At 39.0% G+C, this 26,084-nt stretch overlaps 1 protein-coding gene across 1 annotated transcript; it reads right to left on the minus strand.

Moving 5' to 3' along the window:
* Positions 1-9,924: 9,924 nt before the first annotated feature.
* Positions 9,925-22,169, minus strand: WNT16 (Wnt family member 16). The gene is made up of 4 exons (XM_032276162.1): positions 21,783-22,169; positions 21,353-21,603; positions 19,223-19,509; positions 9,925-12,275 (listed from the first exon to the last, which is right to left on the minus strand). The coding sequence occupies exons 1-4, from the start codon at positions 21,875-21,877 to the stop codon at positions 11,811-11,813; spliced, it is 1,098 nt and encodes a 365-aa protein (XP_032132053.1). The 5' UTR covers positions 21,878-22,169; the 3' UTR covers positions 9,925-11,810.
* Positions 22,170-26,084: the final 3,915 nt, after the last annotated feature.

The following is a 26,084-nucleotide window of genomic DNA, read 5'->3' on the forward strand; positions in this document are numbered from 1 at the left end:
GGTGAGTGGGATCTGGAGTGGACCTCCAACAGTCCTGCAGCAGAGGAGCCTGTTAGAAGGAAAACTAAGAAGCAGAAAGAAATAGCTTCAACATCAACAAAAAGGAGGTCCACTGAGACCCCATCCAAACATCACCAACTACAAAGACCACAGGTAGATAAAACCACTAAGATGGGAATAAACCAGGGCAAAAAGGATGAAAACACCAAAAACCAGAACGCCTCTCCTCCTCCAAGAGACCACAGCTCCTCACAGCTAGGGATCAAAGATGGATGGAGAATGAATCTGATGAATTGACAGAAACCGGCTTCAGAAGGTGGGTAATAGCAAACTTCTCAGAGCTAAAAGAACATGTGCTAACCCAATGCAAAGAAACTAAGAACATAGAAAAGAGGTTAGATGAGATGCTAACTAGAATAAACAGCTTAGAGAAGAATATAAATGACATGATGGAGCTGAAAAACACAGCACAAGAACTTCACGAAGCATACAAAAGTTTCAATAGCCCAATCAACCAAGCAGAAGAAAGGATATCAGAGATTGAAGATCAACTCAATGAAATAAAATGAGAAGGCAAGATTAGAGAAAAAAGAGTAAAAAGAAATTAACAAAGCCTCCAGGAAATATGGGACTATATGAAAAGACCTAATATACATTTGAAATGTGTACTTGAATGTGATGGAGAGAATGAATCCAAGCTGGAAAACACTCTTCAGGTTATTATCCAGGAGAACTTCCCCAACCTAGCAAGGCAGGCCAATATTCAAGTCCAAGAACTACAGAGAACACCATAAAGATATTCCTCAAGAAGAGCAACCACAAGGCACATAATCTTCAGATTCACCAGGGTTGAAATGAAGGAAAAATGCTAAGGGCAGCAAGAGAGAAAGGTTGGGTTACCCACAAAGGGAAACCCATCAGACTCACAGTGGATATCTGCAGATACCCTACCAGCCAGAAGAGAGTAGGGGCCAATATTCAATGTCTTAAAGAAAAGAACTTTCAACCTAAAATATTATATCCAGCCAAACTCAGCTTCATAAACGAAGGAGAAAGAAAATCCTTTATGGACAAATAATCGCTGAGAGATTTCATCAGCACCAGGCCTGCCTTACAAGAGCTCCTGAAAGAAGCACTAAACATGGAAAGGAAAAACCAGTACCAGCCACTCCAAAATGTACCAAATGGTAAAGACCATCAACACAATGAAGAAAGTGTGTCAACTAATGAGAAAAACATCCAGCTAACATCAAAATGGCAGGATCAAATTCACACATAACAATATTAACCTTAAATGTAAACGGACTAAATGCCCCAATCAAAAGATACAGACTGGCAAATTGGATAAAAAGTCAAAACCCATTGGTGTGCTGTATTCAGGAAACCCATCTTACATGCAAGGACACACATAGGCTAAAAATAAAGGGATGGAAGAAGATTTATCAAGCAAATGGAGAGCAAAAAAAAAAAAAATTTGGTAGTCGGAGTTGCAATCCTAGTCGCTGATAAAATGGACTTTAAATCAACAAAGATCAAAAGAGACAAGGGCATTACCTAATGGTAAAAGGATCAATGCATCGAGAACTAATGATCCTAAGTATATATGCACACAATACAGGAGCACCCAGGTACATAAAGCAAGTTCTTAACGACCTACAAAGAGACATAGACTACCAAACAATAATAGTCGGAGACTTTAACACTCCACTATCAATAGTAGACAGATCAACAAGACAGAAAGTTAACAAGGATATCAGGAACTTGAACTCAGATCTGGACCAAGCAGGCCTAATAGACATCTACAGAAATTTCCACCCCAAATCCACAGTATATACATTCTTCTCAGCACTGCGTGGCACCTCTTCTAAAATTGACCACATAATTGGAAGTAAATCATTCCTCAGCAAATGCAAAAGAACAGAAACCATAACAAACAATCTCTCAGACCACAGTGCAATCAAATTACAACTCAGGATTAAGAAACTAACTCAGAACTGTACACTTTCATGGAAACTGAACAGCTGGTCCCTGAATGTTGACTGGATAAACAATGAAATTAAGGCAGAAATAAAGATGTTCTTTGAAACCAACGACAATGAAGACATAACATACCAGAATCTCTGGGACACATTTAAAGCAGTGACTAGAGGGAAATTTATTGCAATAAATGCCCACATGAGAAGTGATGAAAGATCTAAACAAAACAGAGATATAGACCAATGGAACAGAACAGAGGCCCTGGAGGCAACACCACATAGCTACAACCATCTGATCTTTGACAAACCTCACAAAAACAAGCAATGGGGAAAGGATTCCCTGTTTAATAAATGGTGTTGGGAAAACTGGCTAGCAGTGTGCCGAAAGCAGAAACTGGACCCCTTCCTGACACCTTACACTAAAATTAACTCCAGATGGATTCAAGACTTAATCATAAGACGTAACACCATAAAAACCCTAGAAGAAAACCTAGGCAAAACCATTCGGGACATAGGCATAGGCAAGAACTTCATGACTAAAACACCAAAAGCATTGGCAACAAAAGCCAAAATAGATGAACCTAATTAAACTCCAGAGCTTCTGTACAGCAAAGAAGCAATCATTAGAGTGAACTGGCAACCAACAGAATCGGAAAAAATTTTTGCAATGTACCTATCTGACAAAGGGCTGATATCCAGAATCTACAAAGAACTAAAACAGATTTACAAGAAAAAATCAAATCCATCCAAAAGTGGTAGAAGGATATGAACAGACACTTTTCAAAAGAAGGCATATATGAGGCCAAAAAACATATGAAAAAATGCTCATTATCACTGATTATTAGAGAAATGCAAATCAAAACCACACTGAGATACCACCTCATGCCAGTTAGAATGGCAATCATTTAAAAATCTGTAGACAACAGATGCTGGAGGGGATATGGAGAAATAGGAACACTTTTACACCATTGGTGGGAGTGTAAACTAGTTCAACTATTGTGGAAGACAGTGTGGCGCTTCCTCAAGGAACTAGAAATAGAATTCCCATTTGACCCAGCAATCCCATCACTGGGTATATATTTAAAGGATTATAAATCATTCTATTATAAATACACATGCACACGTATGTTCACAGTGGCCCTTTTTACAATAGTAAAGACCTGGAACCAATCCAAATGCCCATCAATGATAGACTGGACAAGGAAAATGTGGTACATATACACCATGGAATACTATGCAGCCACAAAAAACGATGAGTTCATGTCCTTTGTAGGGACATAGTTGAATCTGGAAACCATTCTCAGCAAACTGACACAAGAACAGAAAATCAAACACTGCATGTTCTCACTCATAGGCGGGTGTTGAACAATGAGAACACATGGGCACAAGGAGGGAAGCATTACACACTGGGGTTGGTTGCGGGGGCAAGGAGGGACAGCATGGGGTAGGGAGGTTGGGGAGGGATAACATGGGGAGAAATGCCAGATTTAGGTGACGGGGGGATGGAGGCAGCAAACCACATTGCCATGTGTGTACCTATGCAACAATCCCGCATAATCTGCACATGTACCCCAGAACCTAAAGTACAACTAAAAAAAAAAAATAAAAAAGGAGTGCAGACTTGCCTGAAAATGCATCTCTGTTTCTTTGTGAACTACTTGAGGACCTTGAGGAAGTCAGTGTCTTCACCTATAAAACAGCGATAATACCAGCATGTTTGTGGTGCCTACCAAAGCGCCTGGCACAAAGTGCTCATTCAGTGCAACTGCTAATATTGCTGTTATTAACCATGTGTCTTACAGGCATTTTAGCCCAAGAGAAAATGTAACTTGTCAGTCTCTCTAGCTTTCTAATCTCATCATACCCAGCCAGAAGGGAACCATTAAATGACGAGCAGTAAGATCACAGGAGAGGATTCATCTCTTCACCTGAGGTTCTCCTTGACCTCCAAACCTCTAACTTTCATATACTACCTACGTTTTCACTTATTACACATTGACACCAACTCCCCTTCATACGTAGAATTCAGGCTTTTATGTATCTCCAGGCAGCTAGCATTTTAAATGGTTATATATATTTTTATTTTTATTTCTTATTATACTTTTAAGTTCTCGGGTACATGTGCAGATTGTGCAGGTTTTTCACATAGGTATACACGTGCCATGGTGGTTTGCTGCATCCATCCCCCCGTCATCTACATTAGGTATTTCTCCTAATGCTATCCCTCCCCAATCCCCTCACCCCCTGCTCTCCCTCCCCTAGCCCCCTCAACCCCCTGACATGCCCCAGTATGTGATGTTCCCCTTCCTGTGTCCATGTGTTCTCATTGTTCAACACCCACTTATAAGTGAGAACATGCAGTGTTTGATTTTCTGTTCTTATGGATGAAGCTGGAAACCATCATTCTCAGCAAATGGTTATATTTATCTCCAGGTATCTCTGTGTATCTTCAGGTGGATGGCATTTTAAATGGTTCTACTTGCTTGCTGGTCTGGCCTTTAGCGGAAAGTATGAGATAGGCCAATGGCTGGGCGCTCTTACTGATGTCTTCCTGTGGTAGCAGGTGGTTGATGATCCTCACTGCAGAGTGCAGACCTTGATTTCTGCTCCTAATAACCTCACCACTCCAATTCCTGCTGCAGGGCAGGGTGGTATACTGATTATGGTAGGGAAGATGCTAGGGCTTAGCTGGCACCCTCTGACACAGAACAAACTCAACAGTGAGGCCAATGACTTCCGCACCAAAGTGTAGCCTCCTGTATCACCAGTGGAATAAGATGGCTGATTTGGATATCTACCTGTCCAAAAGAATTGATCTGTTTTCCATAAGTATATCCTTCAAAGCAGAGGAGACTAATGCTCACCCTTGGGAATCTTGTCTTTTAGCTAAAAGCCCAGTGTGAGCCTGTGAAGTTCTCTGATTGTAAAACTTCATATGAATTTTGCATTTTGTTTTACTATATACAGATGTTCGTATTAACATGGAAATCTGTCAAATTATTTTAAATTTCAACTCCAAAAACTACTTAGCCTGTGTATGCTCTGTATTTTGGAAGACTAGTTACAGAAGTACTATGTGCTCTATTTGGCAAGAAAGAAAGGGACCCCAAGGAGAAGGTATTGAGTCCAAGCTCTGAGAAGAGGAGAGATTTAAAAGCAAATGATGGCTGGGCTATTGTTAGAAATATGCTGGGTTAGTGGAGAAGGCAGTATTCCCTGAGAGTTGTGGTTTGCAGTGGGTGGAAGTGGGAGAGTCCATTGGTGAGAATTTCCTTAGGTATAAGGAATGAGCAAGAACTGGGCCTTAAGTCCTGCCTCCTCCTTACCTGAGGACTGTAGCCTGCCCCAAATGGCTTCCTGTTCTCCCTTCAGGAAAGGACTTGAGATTTAAGGTAAGTGTGCTCATCCCTAGCATTCTGTAGAAATCTGAAGCTTTTGACCAAGAATGAGATTGACAGCTAATTCTTGTGGAACTGTTAAAAGACCTTACAAAAGGGTGTTAAAATTCTATTATGGAAATACTCTGGATTAGGTTCCCTGTGGTTTTAAAGCACTGGGTGTGTTAGATATGGGTACAGTTACAGGAATTGTGGCAAGTGAAATTTTGAATCATTCCTGTGTTTAGTCAACAAATTTTAAAGCACAGTTTCTCAAAAAATGATGAACTGGGCCTTTGGGGAAAGCAAAACATCTTCAAGCTGGTGACGGCAATAATTTCTTACACTGAGAATTGAAATGTATCTTTCAGTTTGCAAAGTTCCTGTGATTAAGTAGGGGACATGTTAGAGAGGATTTGTCCCATTCACTTCTTCAGGTTTCCCATTTTGCTGTTGTGTCCTACGCTGTTTCTTCCCTTGCATAACGCCTTGTTGCCAGTGAGTTTGAGAGGAAACAATGAGGATGGATAGGACTAAGAGAAAGTAAGGATTATGTACCAGCAATAAATAGGTTGTTATTGATTTCCATTTTGTATATCTATACCTTTCTTTGGTTTCCAGAGAATTCGGGGTGTATTTAAGTGTACTAGTATATTTGGTGATATTTCTCTCATCAAAGAGTAATTAGGGGCAAGGGCCTGCCCTTTCTTCTTGGCTAAACAGGGCCAAGTAGATGTGGGTCATGATCATGGGTGTCAGGTGATTACAAAAATGTAGAAGAAAAGGCTTGGCCTCTGTGGAGCAGAGCTAGCCTGAGGGTTCTGAATGGCCATCTGATAGGGAAAAAGGCAGCCCTCTATCCACCACCCTTTCTGCCATTCCAATTCGCACACATAAATCAGATGCTTTTACTTACCCTGCAAATTATAAAGTCACACATGAAACTTTGGTTTGTGTTGACTTCTCATTTATTACTTTACAACCACATGGGAGAGGCTGCTTTCGCTAATATGATTTTGCTTCGAAATGTTTTAATCTGGTGCAAATCACCTCTAGTGGTTTTCCTTTGGATGTGAGTGTAAACCATTACAAATAGTAAATTTTAATCCAGCTGTTAAAAATAACACCTTATGTAACATTTGGCTGTAAGCACAACAATAAAAAGGATGTAAGTATTTATTTTATGTCACACTAAATTAGTTTGATCTTCACCCCCAGTTATTTTCTTTTGGAATGGTTGTTACATTCTTGCACAATCCAACTGTTAGCCACATTGCAATCTAAAATAGAAGTCAGCGTAAGTCATTTTGGGCTTAGTAATCAAGAGACAGTGTATTTTAATTATATTTCATAGTAAATTCGAAGATCTCAGTTCGCCCATCACTTCGCTCCCTACTTTTCAACCAAGTTTATGTAACCAAACCATGAAGAACATCCTGTAACTTTCATTATATTTACAAATCCCCTAAACCTTTTTTTTTTTTTTTGAGATGGAGTCTCACTCTGTTGCCCAGGCTGGAGTGCAGTGGCGTGATCTTGGCTCACTGCAACCTCTGCCTCCTGGGTTCAAGCGATTCTCCTGCCTCAGCCTCCCAAGTAGTTGGGATTACAGGTATGTGCCACCACTCCCAGCTAGTTTTTGTATTTTAGTAGAGACAGGGTTTCACCATGATGGCCAGGATGGTCTTGATGTCTTGACCTCATGATCAGCCCAGCCTCTCAAAAAGCTGGGATTACAGGCATGAGCCAACATGCCCAGCAAAAATCCCCTAAACTCTTTAAATGATATATGTTTGTAAACATAGTCTGACAATTTTGATACTGTGAGAAGCACAATAACAATGTGGTGGTCAAGGACACAGACACTGAAGCCAGATCATTCTGTGTGACCTTGGGCTGGGAACTTACTGTGCGTCCCAGTTTCCTCAGCTGTAAACAAAAACCACAATTATGTACCTACTTTATGAGATTGTTGTGAAGGTTGAATTTTTATATATCTCTCTATATATTTTTTTACTTAGACTAATTAATATGGGCATATACTAAGTGCTAGGGAAGAGTTTGCTAATATTATTTACTCTTTCAAAGTAAATTAGCCCTTTCCTGGTGTATCACTGCATTCCTTGTCATGCTATGCCATGTGTCATCATCCTGTCCCCAAGAAATGTCATGATTTATCACATCTGCTCTACAGTAAAAATTAAATTAATTTTAAAAAGGAGGCATCTTGGCCAACTTTCTTTAAGAAGGGCTTGTCTTGAGGAGCATTCATGGTTTCTGGAGATATGATTCAAATTTTTCTTCCCTCAAGTCACCTAAGGTAATCAGTGTTCTAGATAATTAAGTACCTGCCTCTAAATAGTAAGTTGAATTTCTCAGTCTTTGACGACCTTTGGGAAGTGATGCAAAAAGGATAAGCAACTCACCAAATTGCCTAGAAATAAATATTTTGATGAGAAGCTTTTCTGTTTCCACCTTTTAAACCAAGTACAAACAAATATCATATTAGTACTAACAGTCCTTGAGAAAATTAAAATGTGTTTTAAAATATTTACTGTGCATATCACATGGTTTTAAAGCTGCCAAAACATATAAGGTCACAGCATCTAATGTGTATAATTAAAATTTTATTGTTCTTAATATAAGTATTAGAGTATCTTAAAATACAAAATGAAATTACTATCATCCAAATTGTAAATAAAGAAATAAAGCAGTTGTTTATATTCAAAAGAATTAATGTGTTGTTAATGTTGTGTAAAGTACTGTTATCAGGAAAATGCCTTAATTATTTAACTTCCTAATCCAGATGTTACAGATAATATCATAATATATTTTTCTTGATTTTGTTTCAGGATGAATCATGGCCTCTTATCATTGCCTTTGTTAGACAGTTCCAAATTTACAAAGAAGTTGAACTCCTAAATTGAAAAATAATCCACTGGAGCACCTCCCTTCCCCCTTCAATGTTATGAAAGGCATTTAAACAAATCAAAGCACTTCATAGCCACATACATAATATACAGTGCTTAGGGCTTGCTTTGTCTGCTGTGAGCTCCATGTAATACCAAAAGCTATCTCCTAAACAACCCCCTAGAACTAAGACATCTAATGTCTTTGCTGCCCAGCATACAGGTACTCATTACCAGAAACATAACACCCTGGTTTTCCTTTAGGTAAACCATCCCCCTCTCTATTCTCACACTGTGTAATTTTAGTTGTGGGAAAACCCGCTTCCAGACATGGGTCATGATGGCCTTAAGATGGATCAATGTACCTATGACTCACCCAAAACTCCCGATGGTCATGGTGATTGTTTCAGAGAGAGGCACATTTAACCAATTAGAACCATTGAGACTCAGAAGACCTTTGCTGAGCCCTCTGAGAAAGAAAAGTTTTTTCTTCCATCTGTGTGAGCAAACCAGGAAAAAAATCTCTCTCTCTTGAGGATGGGACCCCCCTTTCCTTAGAATGAGAGGTAGGTAGGAAAATGTGAGGTCTGGAAGCATGGCAGCCATGTTGCTAAGAAAAGTAGACTGGAGATGCAGGGGGTGGGAGAGTTTTGAAGAGGTTGATGCATAGCACTGTGTGGACCCTTAAGTAGAAGACCTGCCAACCTAAAGAGATAGAGAGACCTGAGCCCAGGTAACATGGTGTGAGCTTATGGATCAAGCTTCCCCTGAACCAGTCATAAGTCTGAAGTTTTTAGTTACTGAGTCACCACATTTAATGTTTAAATGAGTCAGAGTTGATTTTTCCATTACTTACAACACACGGGGTCCTAATGAATACAGCCCATGTAGTTTAGACTAGATAGGAGCTTTTGGGTCTCAGAATTGTGATCCCAGGAGCACCATGGTGCTACCTCTACCATGACTGGGCGTGTGATGGAAATGGACTAAGGGCAGGTGTCAGCCAATAAGACAGACAGGTGATGGCCGGGTGTGGTGGTTCATTCCTGTAATCCCAGTACTTCGGAAGGCCGAGGTGGGTGGATCACTTGAGGTCAAGAGTTTGAGACCAGCCTGGCCAATATGGTGAAACTCCTTCTATACTAAAAATACCAAAAGTATCTGGGCATGGTGGCACATGCCTGTAATCCCAGCTACTTGGGAGACTGAGGTGGGAGAAACGCTTAAACCCAGAAGGCAGAGGTTGCAGTGAGCCAAGATTGGGCTACTACACTCCAACCTGGAGACTCTGTCTCAAAAAAAAAAAAAAAAAAAAAAAAAAGGTGAGAAACTTAAGGATGGCTTCTGTGGTGATATCAAAGGTGAGATGAAAAGAAGAACCAGAAGACACAGGTTTAGAGTCAGGAAGAGTTTTTGCTTAGGCATCCCAGATAGAGGTGCCTGAGTTAGCATCACTGTTTTTAAAACAATGGCTAAACAGTGATCAAGTGTTTGTAAATTAGACACTACCTGATTCTCACAGTCAGTTGATAAGGTAATATGAAAGGTTTTCTAATTAATAGAAGAAGTTGGTTGTTAATAGACACTACAGTCTTTCTGTGGGTGCTTATGTTCAATGAAGATAAAACAAATTTACTTTGAAAAAATAAGCAGGAAAGAGTGTCTCTTTTCAGATTCTTCTATTCAATGGGTGTTAAAGAATGGAAAACCACTTTTAAATATGCACTATATTTATATTTGCCATTTCTGTGTCTCTCATTTAGTAAATTATAACTTTGTCAAACTTTACGAGTCACAGTTAAATGCTTAGCCTTGATTTTAATATTAGACCTGAGACATTTTCCATGGGTGTGCTTTTTTCCAAAAATTATTCCTCTGCCTCAGTAAGTAAAATTAAAGGGAAATAGAATGAAGACTGTGGGACCGGGAAACATTTCTTTGTCTTATTAATATGAAAATGAATATTCCCTTTTTTTCCATTCTGAATTTAGAAATTCTGTTTTTTCTATATAATACTGAAATATTTAACAATTCATAAAAAAAATAAGCATTTACATTAAAATACAACCTTAAATAGAGCCCTGTAATTTTTACCAGGAACCTTGTAAAATATGATGAATATACATGCATGAATATTAAAACAAGAAAGACCACTCAACATTCAAATAAAAATACAGCATTATATAAAATATAATAAATAACCAGGATATCAAATCCATAAATTGATCACTATTCTGATTTAGATTCTTTTTTCCAGTTAAGACTTTTACTATATAATTTATTATAACCTTATGAGTTAAGCATAACTAATGTGAAAAGAGAATTCAATTAATCTGACTGCTGAAATAACACAATTTTTCATATTTTGCAGCTTATTTTAATCTATAACATGTAAAACTGTTATTTTAGCAAGAAACACCTCCATATAACTAACTGCTAAATTAAATTCTCTTTTGTATCCAAAAAAAAAAAAATAGTGTTACTAGCATGAAAAAAAAAGTTAAACTTATTTATGAGATAATTTTACTGCCTTAGCTCTTGGGCTTTGTCAAATGTTTTAAGTTTTAATATAGATTATATAACTTAAATACTGTATTTACAAAATAGAAACATTTTAAACAAAGTACTTTACAAAATACTGTCTTTACACATTTAAAGCGTGCTTTTTCTTTACAATGTATGAAATTATATTTTTACCTCTACTTTTTGCCTCTACTTTTCTCGCATGTTTCAGGATTCTCCCCCCTAGTATGTCAGAGGTGGGTTTTTAACAGTGGAAACTGGTCTGTGATAAAAGTATGAATCTAAAGATGAAAGACGGCTATATACCTATGGAACTTTTTCTAGATTCTCTCAGTTTAAAGGCACTTAAAATCTAAATCATCCATTTTCTTTTTACATATTGATTCTTTGTCACTAAACATCTGTAACAAGGATTTTTTAGGGATCACTTAGGAAGGTTCTTTTTTTGATTACCTTTCTTTGGAAGTGCATGAAGGGATAAGTCAGCACCCACTGCTTATGTTAACTTTTCAACATCTTCTGTCTATGCCCAAACAGTATAATCTCTTCAATTAAAATATTGACAGAATAAATGAGATTCGTGTTAACGTCTCCTTGTTGCTGTAAGAGGTGTATTTTAAAAATGAGTAATGATCACCCTCCATTATTGAGTCCTGTAACTAAGTTCCATATTCAAAGATCTTATCCTGAGTATGGCAGGCCTCCTGGCATGAGGGATCTTTCCTGTTATTTCTTGCTTAGGAAACAGATTGTCTTCCTTATTTGTCAATATATAGTCCCCAAATCACCAAAAGATGAATATAAACCTTTTTAATGTTAGAATCTCAAGAAATCCACATGATCAATGGGTTGATCTGGCAAAGAAAAATATGCTATCAGGTAAAGGAAACTCTCAGAGAGGTCCAAGGTTCTGGGGATTTCACTGTAAGAGTCAACTTTACTAGCGTTGCACAGGGAGAGGCACCCCCTGGCTGCAATGACATTGTATATTGCTGAGGCGTCTTGCCCAATGCTGGATGGAGTGGTTACTTGCACGTGTGGACATCAGTCATGCTTTCACACCTCCTGCAACGGACATAGCAGCACCAGATGAACTTACACTCACACCTCTCCACATGCCTGACCACATGTGTGTTGTAGCCTCGGCCACAGCAGAGGAGGTTGCAGCCGTCTGCACCCTCTGAAGTACGGTTGCATTCTCTGCCTTGTGTCCCTGGGATTCCCAGTTTCTTATCTTCTACACAGTAGTTGGGAGATTTATTAACATAGAGCAGATCATCCTTGTGAATTGGTATTTTCCTCTGATCTTTTTCTCTCCTGCGCATTTTCCTCTTTATTTTGTCTGATATCTGGATACTGTTTTCATATTTATCCTTCAACAAATGGCCAATCTTTTCAAAAGAAGACATGGTTTTCCAGCATGTTTTCACAGCACAAGAGCCGGAAACTCCGTGGCAGCGGCAGTCTACTGACATCAGCTTGGCGACAGCCTGAAACCAACAGTAACTGTGTTCAGCTATCAATCATCAAGTGTTTTACTCAACAACGGAAGCATAGTATATCTAATCACTTAATTTTCTGCGTCTATTTTCTCTTGAATAGAAATGATGGTTTTGAACATAAATAATCTTTCAAACTGCATAGACTTCAAATGTTTTGTCCTTTGGTTTTTGTCCCAAATGTTTGTCCAAATTTCTTGACCATTCAGAGCAAACCTTTCCAAGTTGTACTTAAGGTAGTGGACCAGACTAATATTAGTGGAGATTATCTGAGATAACAAAAGGAAATTACTTCTATTTCTAATCCCTGGTCTAATTTCAAATATGGTAGGATGCTCATGCATGCCTGCATGTTCCTGAAACAATTCAACTCCTCATTTATCAGAATTCAGCTCAGGGACCAGCAACATCAGCATCACTTGTGAGAAATGCAGGCTCTCAGGCCCCACTCCAGACTTGAAGAATCAAAAGCTGCATTTTCACAAGATTGTCATTAAAATTTGAGAAGCACAGAGTGAGAAGTTACCCTCAGCTCTCATGGTGCATAGAAACATCATGGAACTTTACAAATAATGCTCAAATGTCTCAGATTCTGATTTCATTGGTCTGGCTGGGGATGGGGTGTCCAGGCTATGGTATTTTCACCAAGCTGCTGAGATTATTTTAATGCGCATCCAGGGATAAGACCTATCGATTCAACGGAGAGTTCTCAAGTTTGAACACTATAAAAGTCAGTTACATATAAAGGGAGGGGGGAAGGTGGGGAACAATGCTATCTCCTGGTTCCAGGCCACATAAGAAACTATGACAAATCTGGTTTAGTTGGTAAAAAGGAGAAGGGGCTACAGTGTGGTGGTGTGCTCCCCCTAGCAGATTCTCCTTTTCTGGGAAATTAATTCAAAACATATGTCCTATCCTTGATTAATTAGTAGCAGTATCCTAGCATGGAAAATAGTAAGGCGATAATGTTTATGTAAGTTTTCCAATTCTAAGTGCTAAGTTCAATTTAAACAGACTAAGAAATTAAATGAAACTACATATATTTGTAATAGCCCACTGCCTGGCACACACTAAGGTCTCAATAAAAGCCCCTTTCTCTAAAAAGGAAGGTACAGTTAGAGTTGAGATAAACATTTCCAGTGAGGCTAGGGGTGCAAAAACAATATAGAGATTTCAAAAGTTTAGGGCTCTAATCTCTTACATACCAGGCTAGCCAGCATAGCTTCCTTCAATCCCCAGATGATGGCAGAACAGATTAATAAATCATCAGGGCTAGCTGTGGAGTTGACATTCTGTCAACATACTGGGTAAAATGAAAGATGGATCCATCCATTCAATAACTTGGAAATTATGGATGTAATCTCACCAAAGAAAGGAAAAACCTCACAGTTTAAATTTCATTTACAGTTCTTATCAAAACTACAAAACTACAAAATTGACAGCAAAATCAAAACTACACTTTGCTATTTTGTACCAAATCTGACATTTGCAGAATGTTATGTTTTCAAACAACTATAAAGAATATCTGAACTATCTAATGAGACAATATTACACACAAATAATATTTGCAACCTCAAATAAGAGCATATGGTATTGATTTGTGCAATGCTTGATATTTCTTAGTATGTTTAAAATCATAAACAGAATAATATTTAAATTATGTCCTTTATAGCATATGGCACATATGCTTTTTTTGAATTCACAAAACTAAGAAACTAATAGATGCATCTACTTCTTAACCCAGGGCAAAAGGTGTCCTGCAATTATATGACAGCAATTTATAAAGTATGTCACAGAGGCTTATTTCATTAAATTTATGGCATTTCATATTCATGAAGCCCTCAATTCTTTAAAACACTTCTGGACAAATAAATGTTCAAATAAATGTGATCTGCCTACCTTTGTTCAAATTTTAAGCTCCCGAACATTATGAGAAAAAGAGAGCACAATCAGTGCTAGGTAATAACAAAACAAAATTGTCCAAAGAACACTAAAAACATAACAATGTATGTTTACATGTTTAAGCTGACCACCCCTCTTCACAACCATCACTTAGTGGTTTAAAGCTGTTTCTCCCCCTGGATCATGATTGAGGAGCCGACTTTTTCTTTTATTGGCCACTTCATACATCACGTAATATGCTGCCAATTTGCACAGCACAAGGGGCAGAGTAGATGCTCATCAAATGCTTATTGAATAATTGGTCCAGCTCACTTGAACAGTTTTATCTCATCCTCTGTTGGTAAACTCAATTAAGGGGGAGTAATAAAAACCACTTCTTAAACAAGTGTCACTGCTAAGAGGTTAATGGTATCATTTTGAGCCGGCTGGGCTCTCTCTTTCATTTCCCTCAGCTTTAACCCCGTCCATAATAGTGTTATTCTACAAAAGTTACACACCACCTCACAGGTTGAAGGATAAAAAGAGACTGATTTTCAAATTCAAAAGCTGAATTTGTATTGAAATTATGGGAAGATTTTCCTCCTAGAAAATTAGCCCTTTTGAATACATACATAGAATTTATAATTTTTCAGTGATGACATTTTTTAAGAGTTTTATTCTATTACCTTTGAATTATAAGTGTCTCTAACAATAAACATAATAAAAGAAATAATATTTTTATTATATATTATATATATTATTTTTATATCCTAGAACATCTATAAACGTATATACATATCCTTACAATATCTATATCTATAAACTATATAGATATATATAGCTATTCTGGAAAAGAAAGATAAATGATCTTCAAGTAAAAAATTATCAGTAGCCTGACCTAGAACTTAAAAGATTATACCCCCATAATACTCCAAGGAAAGAACTTGGACAACCTGGAATTAGAATAAAGCAATGTAATCACCACCCAGAACTGATGAAATGCAAAATTCAAGGGCAGTTAAATACACACACTTACACAAAGTCTAATTCTACAGAATTCAGTGCTTCTCAGAGCACATTTTAATAAATATTTTACCTGATTTAGTTTTAGAGGAAGAAATCTGTTGCACATAGTAGGTAGTTAGTTAATAAGCAGGTACTTATGATTTCAATTTTACAGAAAAATAAAGTCTGGTTAAGAAGTTTGTCTTACATAAGGAGAGTTGGTGATAAGTGATATAAGGTATTTATATGCAGCAGGATAATTTTAATAGAATAGGAAAAGATAAAAGTAGAAAATGCAAGCATATTTAAGGAAATTGCATGAACACTCCCCCAAAAAGTGTATTCTGGAGGTTTTCCTCTAGAATTCTTAATTAATGTTAAATAGCCATTCTGAATTTCAGCGATAGCACCATCATTTCCTGCTAACAGGAACATAAGAGAATAGCAAAGGAATGAGTGCTGTGTGGTTATGAGAAAATTCCTTTCTCTCCTCTAGTTGAGTTGTTAAGGTTTATAACGATATTAACAGAAGAATGTTTTGTTAACTATTGCAAACAGATGTGCACATTTTGGTGGAATATTTTTAAACTATGTCAGAGCAATCAGGAGGGTAACATTTAATCTACTGGGCTTCTTGTGTAAGTTTTGGTTTGATAAATTTCTAATGAAGTGAAATAGGAAAGATGCATCATTAATACTTAATGTAAACACAGAAACCACTTGAGAAGTGGTTTAAGAACTGATTGGTTCCATAATTTTGACTCAGCGGTAATGTGGCAGTTGGTGATTGTTTTTCAGTAAATTACTTTGTCTGAATTTTACAAAAATGGCCAGAAAATTGTTGTGGAACGTTTTGTGACTAACATTTCATTTTCTCAACTATGAGATGATTTAAGTTTTTATAAAAACTGCGACATGAGGTTGGACGGGTGTACGTAGGATTCTTGTTCCTCTGACCCATTTTGCCCTTTCTGTCCAAAAATATATTTGAACCTACTGAAAAGCAAAACACTATGTGTTGGTCAACTACTTATAAATATTCTTGGAATAGGTCAATGAAAATTTGGGATTGAGCCCTTCCCACTTTGTTGAGTTACTCATCATAAAACAAATTATGGGGTAGGGAAACTTAAAAGTTTATGAGGTGGACATGGGAAGAATGGAAATATTTTAAGCACACCAAAAGAAATACCCATAAATATTCCAAGTCACATTATTCCCAGAAGTTCTGCCCCTGGAAGACATCACATCATTCTGTTAGCCAATCACCATTCAGGAACATTATTCTTGGAGTCATAACTTTAGGAATGGTGTCAGAAACCAAGTGGGAATCAGAGTATTTAAGGTTAGCGGTTAGAAAATCATCTATCCTGCTCACAGTACTACTAAGCGCCAGTACCCACATTTTTCTGAACGCTTTCCTACATTTTGAGTTTGGGATTTTGAGGCTAAGAAAATCAACTCAATTGAATACAGACCTGAATTTTACTCAGAAGAATATGCCCCTTAGATTAGAATCCTAATTGCCAATGTTGAAAAAATTGAGTTGATTGCTCTTCCATGTTAGGTAATAACCAGGAAACCTGTTTTTTGGTGTTTTTGTTTTGTTTCCCATCCACAGAAAGAAAAATACAAAACTATGTTGAATTATAATACCTCATGAGAAAATAAAAACAACAACAAAAACACCAGCATAGTACCTACCAAATAACCAGGTAAACGTTTTCTAATATTTTAAGCTTTCATCTAAATGTGAAACAATGTGAACCAAAAATGAACAATGTGAAAAAAAATTCAGTAGAGAAAACTCAGAGATGTATACAAAATGTACATATATGCATAAGTTGAATTGTTTTCAGGCTAGTTAGGATAACAGCAAGAACCTAGGTAATGTTAGAAAATTATTTTTTGCCGGTAAAAGTGGATTAAAATTAATGCTGAATAAAAAGTATGCTTTTAATAAAGTCAGAATATAAATAATAATTTAAGATTAACGTCATAGTTACAGAGAGGAATATTACCTACCTAGTTTGAAAAACACACAGGATAAAATAAAATCAAATAGCTGCCGAATGTTACCAATAAAAGTATATTTATGTTTTAGGGTTATTTACAGGTCCCAAGATGATTTTATTTAAGAGAATCAATTATAACATGAGATTTTGTGTTTTGAATTTCTAGTTTATTAAAAATCCCTACCAAATTTCCTTAAAAAATGGCTAAGAAGGCTTAAGCTCTGTTAATAGCAAGCATTCATTTATTTGTTTTCTTGTTTTAAAATTATATTAATTTGAATAATCTTATGTCTAGTTTTGACTCCAGAGTTTTAACAACATATGCTAATTACATTTGACCCCTTTTAATTAGTATGCTAGAAATAATAAAAATTATTTTATTGGATAGTGTTCAAATTGAAGCAACATCACACTCATTTTTTTTTAAAATGTAAAATCTTAAGAGAAAGAGACGTGCATAACTATGGTGTTAGGCAAGAGTCATTTTAGTAAATAAAATAACTTAAAAATTTTAAAGAAAAATACGAAAAGCTTACATGGCTGTTTACTGACATTCCTACTATTTTGCTATTTTGAATTAAATAAATTGAATTAAAATTCAAATTTGAATTTGAAGTGTTACGGTGACGGTGATATATTTACTGACTTTTCTGTTTTTGTATTTGAAATTGACTAAGTAAAGAAAACTGGTGGTAACTTGTAGCTATTCTAAATGGGTTCCATTTATTCACTTTCCAAAAATGAAAAACAAATGCAACATATACTTTAAAGATTCCTAAGAGATATTGCAACTTGTTTTATTTATTTCAGAAGAATGTGGCAGATTGAAATGATTACTTTGGGACCTTTATAAATTATTGAATATTTACAAGAATATATGATACGTACTAATATTCATATACTGAAAAAGTTTATTACAACGTAGAAAATATATGTTCATACAAAGGATTTAGACTCTTTTAGAAAAGTCACTATAAATTGCCAGCTAAGTTGTAGAACTCAAAATTTATTGTGTCAATTTTCACTAACGTTAATATGTATAAGTAAAATATAGCTAAAGAATGACCCATTTGAAGAAAACTGTAAAAATGTAGAATTCATAAAAGACAGTAATTACATAGCGGTTCTTCAAATGTGCCTCCTCTGAATCTTTAAGATACCTATATTATAAAATATCTATGTTTAGCATATCTATAGCTTCTTTATGCTTAGGGGTATTTATGAATTTTAGAAATGAACCTGCATTGCTTTATAATAAAATAACTATTTGTCTTAAAAAAAACTTTCCTTTACAAAATATATTAGTTAAGCATGTGTATTCACTAAGAATGTTTGCTAGAAAAAGGTAAGTACAAAACTCACAACGTGTTTAGGAAACACTGCCCACTAAAAAGTAGATTTCAAAAAATATAATAAAAATTTAAATTGGAGGAAATGAAATTTGATTCAGCCCTATAAGAAAGGCATATACTGTAGATCTTATTCTGGCTCTGCAACTAAGGGGGTAGAACCAATGAAGCCTACAGGCACTTGTGCATCTATTATATTACAATTAAAGTTTTAGGCATACAGAGTATACAACCACAAACACATCCTATAACACGATTTAACTCATATCAGATAGAGAACCAAAATTATGATTAGTACATATTCATGAAAGAGTATATATATATGTGTGTGTGTTATGTAAAATATATGCAAATGTGTGTGTACACATACACGCACACACACACACAAACACACACACACACACACACACACGAGCACACATTCATTCTAAACAAAGCCTCCTATTCATCCTCTTACCAGAGAAGAAATTTTTCAATTGCTTACCATGGATGCTTTAATGCATATATATTTAGAAAAGAAGATTTTCTGTGTCTGTAGTCTTTGTAAACAATGTTAATTCTCAGCGTCTCACTTGAAGGCTGCCAGTGTTAGGTTTTTAAGTCATTTGGACAGATTCATCCAGATGTGCTGTCCTAGTTAATTACCTGAAGGCACTGGATTTTGATTATTCCGTTTTCTAATACATACCTGCCTTCCAGCTTCATTGTTATGTAGGTTCATTGCTAATAGTACTTTGTTTTCTTTGCCCGTGGCGTTTTTGATGGGGAAATCTAGGAACTTTCTGCTGAACCACATGCCATACTGGACATCATCGGAGCAGCCCCCCCAGTGCCAGCCTTCACTTGCTGAGCCGCCGTTCTGCAAGGTGGTGTCACAGGAACACTCTGTCATGTTGCCTGCACTGCATGATCTGGTCACAGAATGCACCAGGCCTGCAGCCATCACAGCATAAATAAATGCTGTCTCTTTGGTGCCTAGAAAAAATATAAATTGCTAAATTAGAGAGCCAGGCAACTCTCTGTTTATGTTCAGAACAAAGCCTCCTACTCATCATCTTACTAGACAAGTAATTTTTCAATTGCTTACAATGGATGCTTTAACAAGTACATATTCAGAAAGGAAGATTTTCTCTGTTCTAGTCTCTTAAAAAGTAACATTAATTTTCAGTATTCCACTTGAAGAGATTGTCATATATTGCATGGTCATACATTGTCCCTTTACCTTAAAATTATCTTTTTATTTTTAAAATTTAAAATGTACGTTTGTACCCAGTTCAGTGCATACTTGACAGCCATAGCTCAGTGATGCATGCTGAGTTAAAAATTCTTTGCCTGGATACTGCAAACCATAATACAACACCCAAAGAAAACCAGATTATTTTTCTTTTTAAGTTTAAAATGTGCTCTCAGAACACAAGCTGAACATTTTGGTGTGATTTTTGTTTGTATAAATAATACAAATCAAAATGAAAATTAAAATTAAGACCGAAGCAATTGGTAAGTGGTACAGTATATTTTCACATTAAAGATTAGTCTTACATTAACATGAAACAATTAAACATTTTATATAGTACTAACTAGTCCTCTTACAGTCTTAAAAGCAATGCAAAGTAAAATAAATAAAATGTCACTAGCAAAACAAAAGTTCTATTGAAAAAAAATTGAACATTGAAAATCATGCATTTAGCACGCCTGCAGTACAGTTTGAGCTAAAATCTTTGAAAATTAAAGTCCACCAAAACATTAATAACATGGACTAGAAGGGAATCAGCAGGCAACTTTTTTTTTCTTTCCAGATGTTTAGTTTGGAGTAGAAACAGTTTCATGCCCGTCGTCCAATAAACCTTTTCAACAGCTGATGCTTCTGCATTTCAGCAACTGTGAAGAACGCGTCTTTTTTTTTTCTTTTTCTTTCTTTCTTTTTTTCCCCCCTACGGGGGCCAGGGCTCCTTCGGAAGGGCGTGCTGACCAAAACGCAGCGGTGGAGTTGCGCGGCTCGGCGGGGGTGCGCGCAGGGACCGCGTGGAGAAGGGTCAAAGGTGGAGGGGGAACGGAAATGAACATGAAAAACCATAGCGCATCTATCAGCGCCCCAGTCCTAACATTGTTTGGATCTGCTGATATTCCAGGAACAATCCTGGCTCCCTGTACCTTTATCCTACCAAGTCACTACGCACGTGGAAGTGGAACTTTTGTTTTCCTGCAGCTTCCCGCGCTGCGGGAGTGCGCCGAGGAGGAAAGAGATAGGACAGAGAACCAAGGAGCGCGCAAATGGTCCCGCTCAGGTTAGCCGCAGGTTGGGTGGTAGCGGACAGTCGCTTTAAAAATCACCGTTACTCTGTCAATTCGGTGCTCCTAGGAGCCAATAAAGGTGGGGCTTCGCTGCAATTAGCCACTTGTCCAGGGCTTGGTGCGCAGCGGAGCTGGTTAAATCAAAGCAGATGCGGCAGCCGCATTCCCCGTGACCGACATCATGTTTCTCCAGCTGGTCACCCATGTAGGGGGGCGCTAGGGGTCCGAGGGGGTCGGCGGGGTAGGAGAATTAGAGTTTTTTTCCAACTCTGATGGGGCGCCGCAGGAAAGAGGAAGAGCTCCAGCCCCGAGCGCTCCACTCTGGACCTGGGGCGTCACCTCCCTCCAGGCTCGCACCTGCACCCCAGGTCTGGCCTCTGAAGCTCTCAATCCCCGTGCACTAAAGGGCCTCTTTTGGAACTTGGAGAACTACAAAACCAAGTAGCAAGCACTATTTATTTGTAGGAACCGGTGGAGGAGTTGTCGCCTTCCGTCCCCCACCAACCCCTAAGGTCCCGGAACTCACCGCTGCTCAGCTCGTAGCCGAAGAGGGGGCTGGCGCCCATCGGGGCGGTGGTGGAGGCCGCGGTGATCATGCAGTTCCATCTCTCGTGTCTGAACTGGCTCCTGCACTCCTGAATGCCCAGCCGGGCGCCCTCTCGGATGCTCGGCAGCAGGTACGGTTTCCTCTTGCACAGCTCCTTCTGGCGGCTGTTCAGAGGCAAGTTGGCACAGCCCAGCTTCTCCGGAACCCCGAAGGAGGCAATGCCCAACCACCTGTAAGACACCGCCGCCCATAGTGTAAGCCGCTCCCCAATCCCAGATGTTTTCCGAAAAATTAGGTAAACTCCTCCGAGGTTCCAGGCCCTTCTCCCCCAGCCTCATTTGGCAGTTCCCTGGGATTGGGCACCCCTTTTGCCACCTACCCGATGCGTCCCTGCCACCTCCATACTCACATCCAGTTTCCCTGGGCTCCGCAGGGGAACAGCACTAGCAGGGCAGCCCACAGCGCGCACAGGCGGGCCAGTCCCAGGAGCGCCGCCCTGTCCATGGCCCCCGCATCAAGTCCCCCAGCCCAGGCGCTCCTCTTTTGCCCTCCCTCCCCAGAGGCCTTTCGGGTCGGAGGTCAGTCGCCCAGCTCCAAGTTATCCCTCGCCCTCTTCCTCCTTGCATACAACATTAAAAGGCTAGCAGTGTTAGGGGCTCTCAGCAGCTTCCCCCTCGTTTGCAGCGAGCAGTAGGAGAGGTGGAGAGAGCAGCTTCGGCCCTTCTCCTGCGCAGAGGTGGAGATATGCAGGAGATGAGGGAGCGCCCCTCGCAATCCTAGGTGAGAAACTTCTGTTGATGTATCAGCGTCTCCATCGCCCCCGGTCTCTCCTCCCATCTCCTCCCCCTGGCCGCGCCTGGCGCCTGATTGGCTGAGCAGCAGCCCCGCATCTCGTCATCTCGGGAACTCAGGCTCTCATTGGTGGAGAGCGGCTCCGAGGGGGGCGCGCCCGGCCTCCGGGACAGCGTGTCCAGACCCGGGTGTGTCATGACCTTTCCTGCTGTCACAGTCTCCTTAGAGCGGGTCGCGGTGGGGTTGATTCAACCCGAAGACTGACAGGGCGCTTCTGTCTGAGCAACCCTGGGGGAAGGCGTGGGTCTGATGAGTCCCACCCATCCCACCAACATCTGGGTTACCCTCTGGGTGTAGTGGCTGGAAAATGTCACTGCCCTTCTTTTTTTCTTCTCCTTCACCTCACAGGAGAATAATCTTTTTGAGTCAGAGTTGGTACCAAACAAATTGACCTTCAAGTCCCCTGCTTGAGGTCCCACTGTCAGGAGACTTTGGAGAATGGATGAAGTGCTGTCAGGCTTACAGTCACCGTCATTTATGTATGCATTTATTTTGAGCAAAAGAGAAGATTCCAGCCTAGCATCTCATCTGCCATATTTAAATCGTGCTCTGTGATTTCCTTTTCCCTGTTTGTCTTATTGTTCCCTGCAGTCCCTGAGAACGCTGTCGGTCCCCTGCAGAAGATGGGGACAAAGAAAGTGAGAGCTGTCTGGACAGGTCTAGAGTACATGAGAAATGTGCTCTGACCTTTTTCTCCAGTTCCACCATACGGTTTTCATGGAGACCTTGGGCAGGGCTACACATTGAAGACGAATTTTTTAAAACGTACTTATTAAACACCTGCTGTGTGCCTAGTCTTGTGGGAATTCATAAAGACAAGATCTTTTTCTGCAACTGTGCAAGTCAACCACACACAAGTGTAAAAGAAAATAATTTTAGATGATCAGTAAGAGAGATTAAAGTTCTAGCAGGGTACTCCGTGGAGCCAAAGATGGTTCAGAAGCAGGAAGTGTTCCAGTCACTGGCAGACTTGGAGGTTAGTTAATCAATGTTTTGTAGGATGGAAGGTCTCTGAGAGCTATCTAAAGGCAAGTGGAAAATATTTAGCTGTGGTGTCAGAAAAGCCTGCCTCACCTAATTAGACACAAGAGGTGTTTCTAAGAAGCATCTTCTGTCCTCAGAGATCTTCTGAAGTGCTGATAAATTCTCGTGGTGGATGCATCAGCTCAGTGGGTGCCCAAAGCCAAATTACTTAAATAAAGGATTTGGGGTCAGGTGCGGTGGCTCACACCTGTAATCCCAGCACTTTTGGAGGCCAAGGCCAGCAGGTCACCTGATATCAGGAATTCAAGGCCAACCTAGCCAACATGGTAAAACCCTGTCCCTATTAAAAATACCAAATTAGTTGGGCGTGGGGGTGCACATCTGTAATCCCAGCTACCTGGGAGGCTGGGTCAGGAGAATTGCTTGAACCCAAGAGGTGGAGGTTGCAGTGAGCGGAGATGGTGCCACTGCACTCTAACCTGTGCCACAGAGCAAGACTTCAACTAAAATAATAATAAATAATAATAATAATATAAAGAAAAGAAAAAATCAAGAAAAGGATTTGATAACGTTTGCTGCTCCTATATCAATCCGCTTAGAGCAATAAAAGCCCACTGAAATTTTCATCCTATCCCATTCACTTCTTTATCCAACAAATGTTTATTGAGTGTACACTATGTACCAGACTCTAAAGCCAAATTTTAGATAACCAAGTTGATGATGGAATGTAGATACTGATCCAGAAATGTTTTGGCTAATGGCTAGTGGCCTCTGAAAGTCAGAGGTTTCATCCAAGCTCATTTTATTCTGTGAGCTTCTCCAAGAGGGACCATGGGATTCCTTGCTGTACCCCTGCCATTGGGCCCAGTATATGAGATCCTGTTTTTGAACACAGTTTATTGAGTGGATTAACCATGAGGAACATCCTGAGCAGATATCTAAGAGGCCTAAATGCTGGAACTAGATAAATGACTTCATTTCAATCTTGGGGTTGGGGATGCTGGGCAATATCCATACCTTAGGCTGATTTCAGGGCTAACAGTGGTAGATGCTTTAAAGAGGTTGTTTGATTTATTTTTTTAATTCGAAAATATATATTGAGTCTCTATTATGGGTTAGAAAGTGGGGATAGCACTGAGTCAAATGATTGTGGCATTCACAGTCTACTTGGCAAGACAGACAAGGGAGCAGGCAGCTACAATACAGTGCAATAAATGTATGAAGCAGAGTGTGCTGTGAACACAGAGAGGAAGATTATTTCAGTCTTGGAGATCAGAGTGGGAAAGAGACACTTGAATGTTGAATTCATTGTTATTCTGGGAATCTAGCGAGTCTAGACATCCAGATAAAGCCTTTGGGGTACAGTCAGAGGATATTCTGTCCTTGCAGTTTGAGACCACTGTGTTACAAACATTCTCAAACACAAGACAAAATTTTAAGGTCTGAGTCCTCTTGTACCTCTTTTGTGTAGGCTGGAGCCTTAGGGGTCATTTTGTCTTTATCTTCAAAGCAAAGGAGACATATTTCTGGGAGTTGACCCAGCTGAAGAAGGAGAGTTTTCATTCAGCCACCAGACATTTGAATGACGATTTTGTGCCAGGTATTGTGAAGTTTCATATTCTGAGAGCTGTCATGTCCTCAACTCCCTCTTACTCTCTTTCTTTGTCTCCCTGTTTCTGTCTCATTCTCCATCTTTCTCTACACCAAATTGATACTCACTTTACAGATTAGGAAATTTATTTGAGGAGATTAAGAAACTTGCTCAAGGTTACTCAGCTAATAAGTAGTAGGGTAAAACGAAACAAAATAAAAACCTTCAACCTTATTTTAGAGGCCCCTCCTTTTTTTTTTTTTTTTTTTTTTTTAGGTGAGGTGTCACTCTATTGCACAGACTGGAGCATAGTGGCTCTATCATGGCTCACTACAGCCTCAACTCCCAGGCACAAGCGATCCTCCCCCTCAGCCTCCTGAGTAGCTGGGACTACAAGTGTGCACCATTATATTCAGTTAAATTTTTTATTTTTTGCAGAGACAAGGGTCTCACTATGTTGCCCAGACTGGTCTCGAACTCCTGGCTCAAGAAATCCTACATCACAGTTCACAGATCTCCACTGAAACGTTGAAAAAATTGTTTTGTTCTCCAAAAATAAACAAAACCTACCATAGGGAGGTCTTTTGAGATGCCCCTGTGAAGCGAGCCTCTCTGAGGCAAATGATGAGATGCATGGGTGCCTTTCCATCTTTCTGGTTTTGCCCTCCGTGGGTTTTTGCAGGCTGAGAGGGGCAGTGGAAAGACCACTGGGCTGGGTTGGGTAAACTAGGGCTTCTGTCAGCAGGTGATGATATGTGGACTACTCATTTCAACTTTGAGTCTCAGTTTTTTCATTTGTAAAATTATCAAAATTTAATTTTCAGATCTGAATCTCTTACTGGAGCTGCCATAGGGCTGAAGGGAGGAGGATGGTACTTGTGTGTGTGCAAGCGCGCGTGCATGTGGTGAGGAGAGCGAAGGTGCATTTGCTAGGGGACTGCAGGAGGAGGAAACCTTAGCCATTGACAGGGCCTTGTATACCTGAAAGACGTTTCAATCCCCAAGGTGGCATAGGCTAGAGTTTTTTGGCCCCCATCTTGTATTAATATCTCCAGTTTCACTTTTGCTTCTGGATTTCAAGGAAAATGAATCTATATTAATGGCAGAAATCATTTAAAATGGTAAAATGGTTGAATTTTAAAATATCTTACCAAGTCATGTGAAATTTTATTTGGAGAATATAAGAAGTTACAGATATGTTATTTATCCTGACATATGAAAGTGAGGAGCCCTTTCCTAATCTAATTTACGTCCATTAATATAAAGCAGCTCAACTCTACTCTC

The sequence above is a fragment of the Sapajus apella genome, unplaced genomic scaffold (genome assembly GCF_009761245.1).
Source record: "Sapajus apella isolate SASKATOON/1434 unplaced genomic scaffold, GSC_monkey_1.0 scaffold7, whole genome shotgun sequence".
Taxonomy (NCBI): Eukaryota; Metazoa; Chordata; class Mammalia; order Primates; family Cebidae; genus Sapajus; species Sapajus apella.